The sequence below is a fragment of the Lynx rufus genome, unplaced genomic scaffold, assembly GCF_022079265.1.
Source record: "Lynx rufus isolate CCGP_SWC_20201006 ecotype Redwood Valley unplaced genomic scaffold, mLynRuf1.p SCAF_28, whole genome shotgun sequence".
Classification (NCBI taxonomy): Eukaryota; Metazoa; Chordata; class Mammalia; order Carnivora; family Felidae; genus Lynx; species Lynx rufus.
In genome coordinates this window covers 9,503,207-9,519,256 of record NW_025814843.1, presented here as the reverse complement: position 1 = coordinate 9,519,256, position 16,050 = coordinate 9,503,207, and the positions used below count along the sequence as shown (strand labels likewise).

At 51.8% G+C, this 16,050-nt stretch overlaps 2 protein-coding genes across 8 annotated transcripts in view; both read right to left on the bottom strand.

The window, feature by feature from the left end:
• Positions 1–1,764, bottom strand: MFSD6L (major facilitator superfamily domain containing 6 like). The gene has a single exon (XM_047089801.1). It carries the CDS (start codon positions 1,762–1,764, stop codon positions 1–3), a length of 1,764 nt encoding a protein of 587 aa, XP_046945757.1.
• A 2,168-nt stretch (positions 1,765–3,932) lies between these two features.
• The window catches only part of PIK3R6 (phosphoinositide-3-kinase regulatory subunit 6), a 59,103-nt gene continuing 46,985 nt past the window's right edge, over positions 3,933–16,050 (bottom strand). For all 7 annotated transcript variants that reach the window (XM_047089667.1, XM_047089668.1, XM_047089666.1 and 4 more), the window contains 2 exons: positions 5,217–5,329; positions 3,933–4,636 (listed from right to left, as the gene is read on the bottom strand). In XM_047089667.1, the coding sequence (XP_046945623.1) occupies positions 4,483–4,636; positions 5,217–5,329 (267 nt within the window). In that variant the 3' untranslated portion in view covers positions 3,933–4,482. The remainder of the gene's footprint in view (positions 4,637–5,216; positions 5,330–16,050) is intronic.

Here is a 16,050-nt window from a genome sequence, read left to right as displayed (position 1 = left end):
CTAGCCTGAATGCTCCTCCCTCATGGCCTTCACGAGCCAGTCCCGTTCCGTCCCCTGCTCAGAGTCGCTCGTGCCGCTGGCCTCCACGACCAGCAGTTTCGAGTAGTTGATTCTCTGCTCCTGGGGCAGTGTCCGCTGGACGGACAGGAACAGGGCCAGCCAGAGCAACAGACCCACGCAGCAGGCCTGGTACAGAACGGCCAGGCTGAAGGACATCACCACGAAGCCCCCCGCAAAGCTGCCCAGGCTGGACCCGCCCCCGTAAAAGTGGCCTTGGAACATGGCACTCAGGGGCCTCTCCATTCCGGGAGAGGCCAGGTGCTCGACCGAGGCCTTCACCGCCCAGCCCAGAGCCCCGCTGCTGACGGCGCTCAAGGTCTGAGCGGGGAGGACGGACCACCAGTTCCAGAGGAAGGCGTAGTAGAGTAGCTGCCCGGCCAGACAGCCCAGCCCCAGCCCCACGGTGCCCACCCTGGTCAGTTTCCTAAGCACTGTCGCTCTGAACGGATGGACCACAACCTCCCCCAGCCAGCCCAGCGCCACCGAGAAACCCATGACCAGCTCGCTGCTCCCGCGGTCCTTCATGTGCCAGAACAGAAAGTTCTGTACCGTGCTGGTGGCGGCTCCTAACAGGAAGACAGTGAGGGCCAGGAGGGTGAGGCGGGGGTCGCCGGCCACCAGAGACAGCGCCTTGACGGTTTTGTAGCTGGGCTCCCGCCGCCTGCACGTGGGGACGGGAAAGGCGATGCTCACCAGGAAAGCCAGCGTGCTGACCAGTGAGTAGCCATAGAAGTGCAACACGCCCCGGGGGCCGTTTGTCACCAGGGAGCATTCCAGCCGTCCCGCCAAGGCTGCGATGCCACAGGCCCCCGTGGACATGCCCAGCAGCCTCCAGACCCACAGGCTTCTGTAGCGGTCCGTGGCGTCCACACAATCCAGGTACTCATAAAGGCTGTCGTCTGCCACCTGCTCCAGAGGGGCCGTCAGCAGCTCCCAGAACACCATGGACCCCAGGGAGAGGAAGAAGGTCCACCGCAGCCCTTCCGAGGACAGGCCAAGGGCCCGGGCGTGGCCCGCGGCCGCCGACCAGTTGGCTGGGCTTCCCAGCGCTGTACCTCCAGCAAGCAAAGGGAGGGCGGTCCCGCCCACCTTGAAAGCCCCTTCCCGAGAGGGAGCTTTCGCCCCCGAAGTGCCAGGATGGACAGCTAGGGACGTGGTCCTGGCTCCCTCCACGGAGCCCACGGCGTGGCCAGGAGGATGACCGGACGGCTCGTGGACACTTCCCGCGGGTCCTTTCCCCACGCCAGAGGCCTCCACGGTCCCAGGACTGCTCTTGGATGCGGGGCTGGGCGCCCCCGGCGGCTGGTTCGAGGCGAAGGTCCCGGTCAGCGCGGCCCCCGGTGGCGGCGCGGTGGGGGTGGCGCCGTCGCTGGCGTTACAGGAACCCGACCGCAGATCTCTGTCCAGCGGCGGCACCAGGACCAGCAGCAGGCTGGCCCCCACCGAGCCGAGCAGCGAGCCCATCAGAAGCACCCTCCTCTTCTGGTAGCTTTTGGCCAGGAAGGCACAGAAGGGACCCCAGAAGGCTGCGACCAGGTGCTTGGTCCCCATCAGGATGCCCACCCAGGGCGCGGCCAGGCCCAGCTGCCTCAGGTAGAGGGTCAGGAACGGAGTCACGCAGGCGTCCCGGACCCCGCACACCAGGTGGAAGAGCCTGGCCACCCCCAGAGCCCGGCTGACGTCCCACTGGGGGTTGGCGCTCATGGCTGCCCGGCTCCGTCAGTCCCGGGCGGGCGGGCGGCGGAGCTGGGCGCGGGGCGGGCGCGGGGTCACGGCCATGGGCCGGGAGGGGGGCGCGGGGCGCGGGGCGAGCGGGGAGCCCCCTCCGGCCTCGGGCCGCGGTCACCGGGTCAACGGCCGCCACGCCCACCCACCCCCTCCACGTCCGGCCGCCGCCCCGGAAGTAGCCCCGCCCCCTGACGCCGCACCTGGGGGGCGGGGCCGGCGCACCTGCGCGCCGCACCTGCCGGGCCCGCAGCCCCTCCCGCCGTGCGCGCGTGAGCGAGGGTGGCGGCCGGTGGCCGGCCCCGGGTCCCCCGAGAACCTGAGTCAGTTCTCTGAGTCGCTTCAGGCGAGGAAAACTGGGGGCCGGTGGGGGGGGGCGGGGAGCGGGGATGCGATTCACGATAGGACCTACCTGTTACCCTCAGGGACCGTCCCTGTCCACCCTCACTGACAAATCCCACGCGCTCCGCACACTCGCGCTCCCCTCCCCTGCTTTATTTTTCTCCGCAGCACGCATCACCACCCAGCGCACTACCGGTTTCTATTTCGCGCGTTTCTCTCGTTTCTTGTCTGGGTCCATCAGAGGGAGAACTCCAGGAAGGCAGCTATTTTCGTCCCCAGGGCATAGAGCTGTTTCCTTGGATGCCAGCTGCCCCCGGGGGACAGACACTATTGGTGACACGGGTCTCTTCAGTGGGGACAACCCCCAGAGAGCAGGGCTGGGTCTTGGGGTAGTCCCCTGCCCCCCACCCAGGCAGCCGTCCCGGCCCCTGGAACAGTATGTACGTAGTGGTTAGTTTCAATCCACATCTCAGGGAGCTCAGTTGTCCAATTTGAGGGCACACCTCCCAGAGGCGGTGAGCTAACATTTGGGGCAGCAAATACAAACAGGTCAACAATCTTAGATCAACAGAAGTGTTTTCATTAATTGGCCTGATAGATACTGGCAGAATTTCACTGATGACATTAGTGGTGTCTGAGTCCCATGGACTGGTTACCATTTTGCTGGAGGCCTTTCGTCTCTGGGCAAGCATTTATAAGAATCTAGAGAGTCAGGTTGTCCGGCCCTTTGAAATGGTGTTGTGGGCTTTACTCCCAAGTGGTCCAATGTCCGCCTGCTGATTCGGTGACCCTTTCGTGCAAGGTTTGCTCAGAGCACCTAATTTGGCTGGGGTGGGGGTTGAGGGGGGTGGCGATTTGCCCACACAGGTCAGAATGTGTAGGGGACTTTGGTCTATGACTTGCTTTCGTCGTGAGCTGGTGGATTCTTGCAGGAGGAGCCCAGAGATCTCACCCAATTCGAACAGCTGGTAAACTCGCAAATGTTTACTTAAAGATCCTAATAATTGAGAATGCCCAAACTGATACAAATCAGCATCCGTCACGCCAACGGCAGGAAACTAAATGTAGCCACCTCCAGGTAAACCCACTCAAATCCAGTGATATCGGTCATTTCTGGTTTGAAACCCCCTCAGTCTCAGGCTTGCCCCTAATCCCTCTCTCCCCAGGTTCTGCAGGGGGGCAACTACAGTGGAAGAGTTCACATCCATCCACTCCTTGGTCTTCATCGATCCAGAGCTGGAAGGCACTCTGTCATGCTGGTGTCCCTTGGACCCACCTGCCTAGACCCCCAGGCAGCCCCTCTTGCAAGGGGTCTCGCAGACTTGCCCCCCACTGCTGGGGCGATGAGGCCAAAAGTAAAGTGCCTCCCTCTCTACTCTTGGATCCCCTCCTCCCACCATCCCCTGGGGCCCTGCCCAGGCAAGAGACATGACCTCAAGTCCATGCTTTTGTGTTTTCTCTGTTACTTTTCTTCCCACCCTACACCTAGTCCCGAGGGTGAAGAAACTGGTCTGTGTCACCGAACTTCCCTATGTTGCATCTGGATACACGTTTTAGAACTCGGGGCGCCTGGGTGGCTCAGTCGGTTAAGCGTCCGACTTCTGCTCAGGTCATGATCTTGTGGTTTGTCAGTTCGAGCCCCACATGGGGCTCTGTGCTGAGCTCAGAGCCCGGAGCCTGCTTGGGATTGTGTGTCTCTCTCTCTCTGCTCCTCCCCCGCTCATGCTCCCTCTCTCTAAAATATAAACAGCGAAAAGATTTTTTTTTGAATCCAGATGTCGCTAGGTATTAGATAAAAGCAAAAGTACTTTAGTGTGTTTATTGGAACTGACGATTTCCTCTCACTCGGGAGAGACACCTGCCTGGGAATGCAGGACGAGGAGGTGGCTGGAAGGAAGAAAAGGAACAGACTCTCGGAAGGGAGAGGCTGCAATTATCTTTGCCTGCTTCCCATCCCCCACCCTCCCCCCCAGGCCACAGGGCCCTGGCCGACACAGCATCTCTCACTGGGGGCGGTTTAAGGGCCGAGGGGGGATCTTGAGCCGCACAAGTGGGAATTGAAGATCAGTGGAGGCGTGGACATTTGTGCACGGAGCCGGGTCTTGCTTGCGTGTGTGCAGCTTTGCTGGGACCTTCCTGGGGCCTGTGTGTGGGCCCTGCTCCATCACCTGCCACGGCCCAGTAAGCGCCCTATGCTCCGGTCACGCGCTGGCTCCCACTCACAGCCAGAAGCCACCCAGGGCAGCCAGGCCTCGTTCCGGCGGCCGGCGTGAGTGTTCGGAGGCTGGTGGGGTAGTGTGTCCATACTCTTGGGCCTGGGCTCTCAGACTCGGCGCTTCTGCTGCCCCTGCGGGCTCACTGGACGATGCCGGAGAACGTGTTGATGGGCATTAGAAGGGGCTTGGGCTTGGCTTTGGTCCCTTCCACCCCCTGCCCGTGTGAACCGAGCTGTGACGCCTCGGACTTGTGGGCCTCGGAACATGGCTCTGGGCAGGGAGAGACCTCGAATCTGTGGGTGGAGAGAGGCCAGCTCAGGAGACCCATCTCTGGGGTCAAATCTTCCCCGGGGGGGGGGGTTTTGAAGGTAGACCCTCTATTACAGATTGTACAGAGGAGGCCTCATGGAGAGAGGAGGGAGTCAGGACAAGGACAGAGCAGCCTGGGCGGGGTGGGGGTGGGGTGGACACCGAGAGAGGAGGCGTGCCTGCGCAGTCACTCGGTGTATGCCTTCCTTACCCAAATACACCGCCCCAGGGGAAACCTCTAAGCAGCCCCAGGTTAACCTTTGTGGGAGGGACTGTGCCAACACAGGGGGTCAGATCTGTGGCCGCGGGCCGAGTGTATGTAGAGGAATCTCCGGAAACTTAAATGGCAGGGGCTGGCCAGACTCAGCCACTCATTAGTTCCTCTCCCTGGATTCATGGGAAGTCACAGGGCAGTGGCCTAAGTCCATCCCACCGGGGACACCTGCCCGGCCACAGGGTCTGCCTGCGACAGGTGTCCCGGGCTAGAGGCAGGAGATAGGAGGGGCCGGCTGCCGCTCACGTGTGCCCCGTGGGGCATGCAGGGGTGGCGAGGCCCGGCCTCACCTGACCACGTCCTTGAACGTTCGCCGACTGTCCTTGTCCAGGAGCAGCGTCAGGAGCCTCTGGTCCTGGCTCCAGGTCTGGATGTTGGCCGTCCGGAAGGTGTTTGTCACCATCTGCAAACAAGGAGAGCTCGTGCGAGTGTCACCTTCGTGGCAGATGGCCTTGCCAGCACCTCCTACCCTCCCCGGGGTCTCTGTTCAGTGCACGGGGTCCCCAACTCTCTTCCTGCAAGTGACTTGGAGCAGTGACAGTATTCTGCAGAAACTGTGTCTGGGCTGCCCCGGCCCCCAGGTGTCTCGTCATTTCTGCCGTTGTCCTAAGTTTCGACAACCTAGATCTTGCCAAGTTATCAAGGTACCTGAGACCTCCATAGCACGGGTGTGTATATTACATGTGCAATTTTGGCGGGTGGGGGGGGTGGGGAATATTTCAGGGATTTTAGGAGTCCTGACCGCTGTCCTCAGAGTTGAATTACATACGAAATGATTTCCCTGGTGCCGAGATAGAGGGTCTAGGAAGCGGCCACCTACCCTCATGACGCAGACCAGCCCTGTATCTGTTTGCACCATGGAACTGTCTAGGGACCAGGCACAGGTGGGAAGGCATCTATTCCCTGCGCAGGAAACCTGGGGCAAAGGGCTTCCTGCCTTCTATGCTCCAAAGCCCTGCGTGGCTTCTCTAGAAAGTACCCAGGACCAAAGGAAAGCAGCCAGCAGGCTCTAATCCCCTGACCCGAGGGGCTGCCCAGAGGGAGGGGACCTCTCGGGAGAGGATTGGGAGCATCTTGCGTTCCAGGTGGGGCCTTCAGAGGGACTTTCCGGGTGGCTGGCCCACTCTACATGCAGACAGCAGCTTTGGGGGGCTTGACCCCCCCCCAACATTCTGGACCTCTAGAGTTCATCTTGCTCAAGAACTCTCAACCCTGGAAATCACCTTTCCCAAACAAAATTAGAGATTCCTACTGACATGGTCTGGACTTGAGCCCAGGCACAGGCATCTTTAACAAACTCCCTTTTGCAGGCAGGATGGGGACCATGGAGCCAATCCAGCTTTTCCCTGTGTTAGAGCAGAGGTACAAGCAGCAGCCGAAACTGGGTGGAGGTGGGGGTGGGGGTGGGGGTGGGGAGTCAGGCACGTCTGGGCATTTCAGCCGAACATTCGTCGGAGTTGGGGTAGGACGCTGACCAGGATGCTAGTTGGACAACCATGAGCATCCGTGGCCTTCCAGAAGTATCTGGAGAGACTGCAGGGAGGCTAAATTCCTGCGTGGGCTGGGGGGTGGGGAAAGCCAGATGCATTACGATGGCTTAGGGGACCCCGCTTGAACTGACCCCAGCTGGTGAGGGAGAAGACTGAGGTCTGGAGGGATTGATCGTGACCTTCTGAAGCTTTCACAGTAGTAGGCGTGGGAACCAGCTCCCTGACTCCCCACTCAGTGCTCTTTCTCTGCGTCAGGCTGTTCTAGGTATCTCCCAGCAGGATCTGGGCCTGCCTGACCTTGCCCCCCAGATAGCCAGCGGCGGTCTTTGGGCCTCCTTCCACCTGCCTGCCGTGCACACAGAGGCCTTCATTTCCCCCTTGTGGTCTGCGTGCCTCCCCACACCCGACCCTGCCTGGCTTTGGCCCTGTGACGACCACGGGGCTTTTGGATTTCATTCTATGGATGCGGCCCTGGAGGTCGGTTGAAAGGGCGAGACTCCGTATTTGCAAAAGGTCTCAGCCTCAGCTCGTTAGGGGCTGAGCAAAATGCTGCTATTCACGGTTCACTGTCAGGGGCTTCCTGCCTCCCATGCCCCCAAAGCCCCAATTCTACCATTCCTCCCTTATTTCCCACCGCTTTCCTCTATCAAACTTCCCAGCCAGCCCAATGAGTCTCATTGCTGCCCCTTAAACTCACCAATCCAGCCACACTGCCCTTGCCCTGCTGTTCTCCAAGCGGAGAACACCCTCACCCCAGCTCACCGCGAAGCTCCCCTACCACGCGGTGTTCGTCTAGCCGTTCGTGCAGAACACATAACTGACCGGCCTGGGTTCCAAGAGCAAAGCAAAGCACCTGGCGCTTCCTCCAGCAAATCAGTGCGGGGGTAAAAGGAAACACGAAGGGGTGGTAAGTTTAGAGTCTCAAAAAGCCTACAGGCAGGTTGTTTCAAGAGGTCATGAGACATAGGAACTGTTAGGGGTGCCTGGGTGGCTCGGTCGGTTAAGTGTGGGACTTCCGATTTCAGCTCAGGTCATGATGTCACTGTTTGTGAGTCCAAACCCCGAGTGGGGCTCTGCACTGACAGCTCAGAGCCTGCTTGGGATTCTCTCTGTTCCTCCCTCGCCTGCTCTCTCTCAAAATAAGTTAAAAAAAAAAAAAAAACTTAAAGAAAAAGAAACCCTTGTAGGGAACGGACTTGGGAAGAGGAAATACAGGAGTGTAAACGGGGCCACCTTGCAGCCTACTTGAGGCTTAGGTACAGAGCTGTCCAATAGGAAGGAGGTGTGCCCTCAGCACACGTGACCTCTCAGCCAATCAGAGCTCTCCTACAGTAGACCTGTTGGTGCAGAGAAAATGCGCGCATGCGGGTTAGGGATGAGGTCCTGGAGAGGTGGGGACAGACTAGCGGGCTCAGCAGAGGGCACCTACCGGGGGCCAGACAGCTCGCACTGAGTGCTGGGGAGGATGGGGAGGACCGGGACCAGGGCACTCACAGTCCATCGCTGTACAGCGATCATGCCCCTTACAGTGTTGCCCATGCCCCCATGGCTGTGACCCCAGGGCCGTGTGGGTGCACAGAGAGGGGCACCTAGCTTACCCAAGGTGGGGGGAGGGGTGAGCGTCAGGGAGGGCCTCCTGGAGGAAAGGACCCCTGAGTTTCCTTTTGAAGGAGAAATACGAGCTATGGAAAGAGGACGGGGAAGAGAAAGGTAGGAACAGGTTTCAGACCAGGCACGGCGCACCGCACGAGCAGGACACAGAGGTGTGTCTGCAGGGACTTTCGCACGTGCTGTGTGGCAAAGGGTCTGCAGACACAGGCCGGAGTTGCTTATGGAGCCGAAGGGAGCCATGCTACGCAACACTGAAGAACTTTCCTGCCCTTCGGTCATACAGCCTGGGAAATGACAGAGGGGTTTTAAGCATAGGCAGGTCCGAGTTTTATTTTATTGATTTCTTTTAAGTTTATTTCTTTATCTTGAGAGAGAGAGAGACAGCGAGAGAGAGAGAGAGCGAGCATGAACGGGGAGGGGCAGAGAGAGAGGGAGGGAGAGCATCCCCAGCAGGCTCCGTGCTGTCAGCGCAGAGCCCCACTTGGGGCTTGAACTCACAACGGTAAGGCGATGATCGGGGCTAAAATCAGAGTTGGTCGCTTAACCAACGGAGCCACCCAGGTGCCCCTCGTTTAGAAATACCGCTCAGGCAGAGATGTGGAGGTGGGCTTAAGGAGCATTGCGGTGGCATCAGCGAGGAGGCTACTGTGTTTGTCCCACAAAAGGGGATGGTGGAGGTCTGGACCGAGGGTGACCAAACCTGTCCTGGTGTGCCCGGGGCTCTCCGGGAGTTAGCACAGAAGGCCGCGCACCCCAGGAAGCAGTCCTGAGTCCCGGGCAAATTCGCGTGGTTTGTCAACCTAAGTGGCTCCAAAGGAGGGAGATGAGGAGAAGGAGAAAGTTCGAGAAGTGTTAAGAGAGAAAACCAGCAGGACAGGGGAAAGCGAGGAAGACGAGGCATCTGAGGGGACTCCCAGAATCCTGGCAGAGGTGATGGGTTAATGATGGTACCATTAAATGAGAGGCCGGCCATAGCGGGGAGAAATGACATGAAAATCATTCTTAGCACATATACAACTCTTTCTTGGTCACATACTCTTTTGAGAGCTTTACATGTGACAGTCATTCCTTCCCCACAACAACTGGTTAAGGTCTATTTTATGTTATTATTATATTACCTACTCTTATTATTACCTATCTATTATCTATTACCAATACTATTATTATTGTCCCCATTTACAGATGATGAGATTGAGACATAGGCAGCCTGATTAACTTGCCTGAAGTCACATAGCTGGTAAATGGCAGAACCGAGTTCCGTACCCAAGCAGCCTTGGTCCGGCTCTGGAGAGCTCTTAGCCAAAGTCTTGGCTTTGTTTTTGTTTTTTTAAAATTTTTTTTTAATGTTTATTTATTTTTGACAGAGAGAGAGACAGAGCATGACTGGGGGAGGTCAGAGAGAGAGGGAGACACAGAATCCGAAGCAGGTTCCAGGCTCTGAGCTGTCAGCACAGAGCCCGACGCGGGGCTCGAACTCACGGACCACAAGGTTAAGACCTGAGCCAAAGTCAGATGCTCAACCAACTGAGCCACCCAGGTGCCCCCTGGCTTTGGTTTTGAATATCTTGTGTTTGGGGAGTTGTGGGACATCCAGTTCATGCTGAGTTGAGTGTAGGGTCGGAAACTCAGGGCGCGACTATCAGGAGATACAGATTTGGGAGTCCTTAATACATTGGACTCAGACCACACATGTGGGTTAGCTAGTCCAGGGAATGAGAAAAGAAGTGGGCCATGGATGGAAGTTGAGAACAGTAGCTATTTAAGAAACTGGTTTAGGAAAAAGAGCCCAGGGAAAGAGGCCAAAAAGTCACGGTCAGATATGTAGAACTTTGAGAAAGTGGTGTCTCCAAATTCACAGATTTAGGGAATTTAAAGACTCGGAGAACAGGGCATCAGTTCTGGTGGTGGAACTCATTAAAAATTGATCAAAGTGGGGGGCAACTGGGTGGCTCAGTTGGTTGAGCGCCCAACTTGTGGTTTCGGCTCAGGTCGTGATCGCAATGGTTCATGGGTTCCAGCCCCACGTTGAGCTCTGCGCTGATATGTGGAGTCTGCTTAGGATTCTCTCTCTCTCTGCCTCTCCCCTGCTCATGCTCTCTCTTTCTCTTTCTCTCCTCTCCAATAGATAAATTAAGTAATTAATTTAAATAATTGATCAAAGGAATAAAAACCTAGAAAAATTGCCTATGACAGTGTTGGAAGCCAGCTTTATTGGCATATCAACATATACGTGGGACTTTAAATATATATTTTTTCAATTTAAAGGTAATCATGACAGAAAAAAATAGCATATATAGTTTGCAAATTGTCAGAGGGGGAAAATAAGCTAACAGAGCTTAAGTCCCTCCCTACCCCCAAACAGCAAAAGCATTACAAAAATCAGAAAGCACAACATAAGACAGCAGAAAAAGATCAAATAGTGCGTAAAATTAGTGTTGGTGGATTAAACTATAAATCGGTAAAAAGCACAGACTTTCAGACTGAGTCAGAACAAACTCCGACTGTATGCTATTTACAAGAGGCATATGTAAAATAAAATAAAAATGTTTTGGGGCGCCTGGGTGGCGCAGTCGGTTAAGCATCCGACTTCAGCCAGGTCACGATCTCGCGGTCCGTGAGTTCGAGCCCCGCGTCGGGCTCTGGGCTGATGGCTCAGAGCCTGGAGCCTGTTTCCGATTCTGTGTCTCCCTCTCTCTCTGCCCCTCCCCCGTTCGTGCTCTGTCTCTCTCTGTCCCAAAAATAAATAAAAACGTTGAAAAAAAAATTAAAAAAAAATGTTTTAAAAGTGAAGGATGAAAAAAAATAATAAAAAAATAAAAGTGAAGGATGGGGTGCCTGGATGGCTCAGTCCGTTAAGCACCCAGCTCTAGATTTTGGCTCAGGTCATGATCTCACGCATGGGTTCGAACCCCACATCAGGCTCTGTGCTGACAGTGTGGAGGTTGCTTGGGATCCTCTCCTCCTCTCTCTACCCCTCCTCTGCTCACTCTCTTGTGCTCTCAAAGTAAACAAGTAAACTTAAAAAATTTTTTTTAAATAAAGGGATGAGGATTTCTGATTTCAAAATGGCAGAGTGTATATTTTCTTGTTCCTTTCCTCTTATAATTTGCCTTCAAACAAGGAGCTGCAGAATGTCCATCGATGGATGAATGGATAAAAAAGATGTGGTATATACATACAATGGAATATTACTTGGTGATCAAAAAGAATGAAATCTTGCCATTTGCAACTACATGGATGTAACTAGAGGGTATTATGCTAAGTGAAATCAGTCAGTCAGAGAGAGACAAATATCATAGGACTTCACTCCTATTTTGTGATAAGACACAAAACAGATGAACATAAGGGAAGGGAAGCAAAAATAATATAAAAACAAGGAGGGGGACAAAACATAAGAGACTCTTACATACAGAGAACAAACTGAGGGTTGCTGGCAGAGTTGTGGGTGGGGGGATGGGCTAAATGGGGGAGGAGCATTAGGGAAGACACTTGTTGGGATGAGCACTGAATGTTATACATAGAGGGTGAATCACTGGATTCTACTTCTGAAATCATTATAGCACTACATGCTGACTAACTTGGATGTAAATTAAAAAACAAACAAACAAACAAACAGGTGTGTTTTTCATGAAACTAGAAGACACCCAAAGCCCTAAAGCATGACATTTGAGGACAGAGGGAGGAAGGTCCAACACAAGGATCAAAACTCTGGAAAGCTTCTGAACGGGAGGCCGCATATCCCTCAGATAGTGGTGATGAGATAGAGCCCGAATAAAGGGAACGCACTGGAAGTTCTACAAGCAACGGTTAGATAGTTTCAAGTGCCCACTTCCAGCCTGAGCAGCCAAGCAATGAAACTCTCCCCCTGCCACAGACACCACAGAAGATGGACCAGAGAGACTCTGGACTTGGGGACACCACAGTTGGAGGAGGACGGTGTGAACACCATCCGTGTACTGTTGTCCAGGTAGATGGGCTACATGAATGTCTGCTCACTGAATGGTGAGACCCCTAATCCCCTTGCCTGGCCCAGCCCCAGAGTACAGACACCAGCAGGCCTACTCCCCTTTAGCCCCCAAGGCAAGAGTCTGAAGGACCCTTTTCTGGGAAAACAAGACTGTCCTAACAATGAGACTTGAACATACTGACATTTGGGTTTCCCCAGGGAAAGGTCTATGGCCTTCGGAATGCCCACCATTGACTCAACTTTTTAGTACCTCAGTCTTTTTTTCCCCCCAATTTTTTTTTTGAAGTTTATTTATTTATTTTTAGCAATCTCTACACCCAACGTGGGGCTTGAACTCATGATCCAGAGATCAAGAGTTGTAGGGTCTTCTGACTGACCCAGCCAGGTTCCCCTAGTGCCCCACTCTTAAATTTGAACATCAGCCAAGGATCACCAGATTTTTGGAGACAGCATTTAATGTTAAAAAGAATACTAATAAAATGAAGAAAGAAAGAAGAGAGACCCAAACAAACAGAAGGAATTTACAGGAAATAAATACAATGTAGGGGGCAGAAGAAAATTTCAAATAAACCACAGTTAATTAATATCTTCAGAGAAAGCAGATACTGCATCGATGACACAAAAATCAAATGATATTAAAAAATGAATAACCAGAGGGTCGCCTGGCCAGCTCAGCTGGTAGAGAGTGCGACTCTTGATCTTAGGGTTGTGAGTTTGAGCCTGAGCCCCACGTTGGGTATAGAAATTACTTCAAAATAAAATCTTTAAAAAAAAAGAAGAATCAGAAAACAAGAAAAAAACCTTGAAGTTTAAACATTCAGTGAGTTTGAAGAAAACTCTCAAAACTTGAAGAAAGAAAGAGAAGGATGGTGAGACAGAAAAGATTAGAAAATCAGAGTATCCCTCTAGATCTAACACCCAGCTCTCTGTAGTTCCAGAAAGAAATAACAAAGAAACAGAGGAAGGAAATAATTTTTAAAAACTACATTAGAAAATATGTTAGCACCAAAAGATGTGTCTCCAGATTAGATGATGTCTTTTTTTTTAATTTTTTTAATGTTTGTTTATTTTTGAGAGACAGAGAGAGACAGCATGAGCGGGGGAGGAGCAGAGAGAGAGAGGGAGACATAGAACATGAAGCAGGCCCAAGGCTCTGAGCTGCTAGCACAGAGCCTGACGCAGACGGGGCTCGAACTCACGAGCTGTGAGATCATGACCTGAGCCAAAGTCGGATGCTTAACCGACTGAGCCACCCAGGTGCCCCTAGATGATGTCTTTTAAAGATCCACAATAACGGGGCGCCTGGGTGGCTCAGTCGGTTGAGCGTCTGGCTTCAGCTCAGGTCATGATCTCACAGTTTGTGGGTTCGAGCCCCACATCGGGCTCTGTGCTGACAGCTCAGAGCCTGGAACCTGCTTCTGGTTCTGTGTCTCCCTCCCTCTCTGCTCCTCCCCCACTCATGCTCTGTCTCTCTCTTTCAAAAATAAATAAAAACATTAAAAAAAATTTAAAGATCCACAATAATGAATGAAAACGATTCCACCAAGGCATATGCTTGTGATATTCCAGAACCTTTGATGAAATGAAGCCTCAGAGGCTTCTAGAAAGGGAGAGAAAGGAACAGCACAAGAAGTTATCATATTTTTCAGCAGCAGTGCCAGAAACTAGAACATTCAGGTTTGAACAAACTGAGATCCCATTGACAAAATCAAAGCCATACTGGGAATGTGGACCAACCTTTCCTATTTTGGATAGATGAAGTAGACAAAAAAAATGCTTAATTGCAGATTAGAGTAATATGGTGTGTCTGACCTAATAATTATATGCCATATTTTGCATTCTGTAGACAAAAAAACACACGTGTCTCCCTTCAGTTATCACAGGATATTTAAAAATTGATCATGGACCGGGCAGTGAGGCTAATGCCATAAATTCTAAAGTTGAAGTTGTGTGGGTCAGAGGCTTTGGTTGTCTCGGGGGAATTTAGTAATCTCAGGAATCAAGGGGCTTGGGTGTCAATAGCCATGGGTGCGGGGGACAACCATGGGCTCATATGAGGCAGGGATTGGGAACTGAGATCCACCCCCCCCCACCCCGCCCAAGGACTCTTGAACACTATGCTCTCAGCAAAACACTCTATTAGAAAAAAAAATTGCAGCCTGTGCTATGAATGAGGAGGACAAATATTCCCTGGGAATTCTTAGCCACAAGTCTGTCCTTAGGTGGATCTGGGGTCTGGGAATTTCTGAGCCAAGAAATTAACTCAAAATATGGGCTTGGGCTGATAATATCCCGGGGGCCCGTGGCTAAGGCAAATACAGAATTTCTCTAGAAGGTCGCGTTTTCCACCCAGATTTCCCACAGACAAAGCCCCAACAGGTAGGGAACACACCTGGAAAACATACCTCCAGTTGAGGAAACATACAAAGAATTAAGTTGCCACGGGGTTCAGTGGACCCAGTAAATGCAGGGATTAAACTCCCGATAAGTACAGATAATGTAACTATATACATCAGACTATAAAGTGACAATCTTTAAAATGAGCAAAGAAAAAAATAAAATGAGCAAAGAAACATAAGAAGGAAAAAAACTGTATTATTAAAGGAATAAGCATGTCATTTTGATTCTTTTTTTTTTAATGTTTATTTATTTTGAAAAAGAGGGTGGGAAAGGGTAAGGGCAGAGAGAGAGAGGGGAGGAGAGAGAGAGGATCTGTGCTAACAGCAGAGAGCCTGATGTGGGGCTTGACCCCACGAACTGTAAGATCATGACCTGAGCTGAAGTCAGACACTTAACTGACTGAGCCACCCAGACGCCCCTCATTTTCATTGATTCTCTCCCCACCCGCATGTTTTAACATCTCTGAAATTAGGAACTATTTTGCAACCCAGGTGATAAGAAAGCATTGCTTGTACTTCAGGAAACATTGTCTCCTTCTGAGCGGTGTGTACAATTATGGTCTCTCTTTAACTTGATGAAACATAATGTTTGAAGAAGAATCAGGTGCCTTTAATGTGTGATCATAGCAGGGGCGGAAATCATCAAAGGAAAGTAACTGGTAGTTTTTGCTTCATCAAAATATAAATCTATTTTAGGTAAAAAACAAAGAAACAAACCCATAACACCAAAAGACAAACTTGAGAAAAAAATATTTCTTAAAACACGTGACAAGGGCGTTTGGTGGCTCAGTCAGTTAAGCACCCGACTCCTGTCCGCTCAGGTCATGACCTCATGGTTTGTGAGATCGACCCCTGCATCAGGCTCCGCACTGTCAGCTTGGGATTCTCTCTCTCCTTCTCTCTGCCCCTCCCTTGCTCTCTCTCCCTCTCTCTCTCTCAAAATAAATAAACATTTACAAAAATATGACATAAGGGGTTAATATTCTCATATCATAAAATAGAGACCACAATAGTAACATCACATGAGAACATAAACAGAAAATACACAAATGAAGAAATAGAAATTATCACTGTGTAGAAGAAACTCTTCAACTTAATTGGTAATCAAAGACACACAAATGGAAATAATGAAAATCCTGACAAATTTACAAGGAGGAAAAAATTAGTCCACGTGTTAATTGTGCAGCAAAATTGACCCTCTCAAACATCATGGAGGGCAATACATCAAAATATATCAAAAGTCCTAACATATGGATGCCATTTGACTGAGTGAGCTCACTTTTAGACATTTGTTAAAAAGGTTTAACTGTGATTTTTAGTACCTATTTATCCCTATGCATGTTCCTTGCAGTATTGCTTACAATTATTATAATTATATAACTATATAATTATTGCTTATAATACGGAAACATGAGAACTCACCTAAATGTATTATAAGCAAATCAGTTAAATAACCACACGGACCTATATAGCCATCATAGGAGAAATATCGACCGTAACATATTTAGTGACATGAACAAGATCTCGCCCAGGCAGACTCACAAAGCCTTAGTATATTTTGGAATAGAAACGTCAAGTTTTTACTCCGTACTTTGATAGTATGTAGCGATCAATTAAGTTAAAGACATACAGAAAACAGGCTGGTGCTTGCACCTCG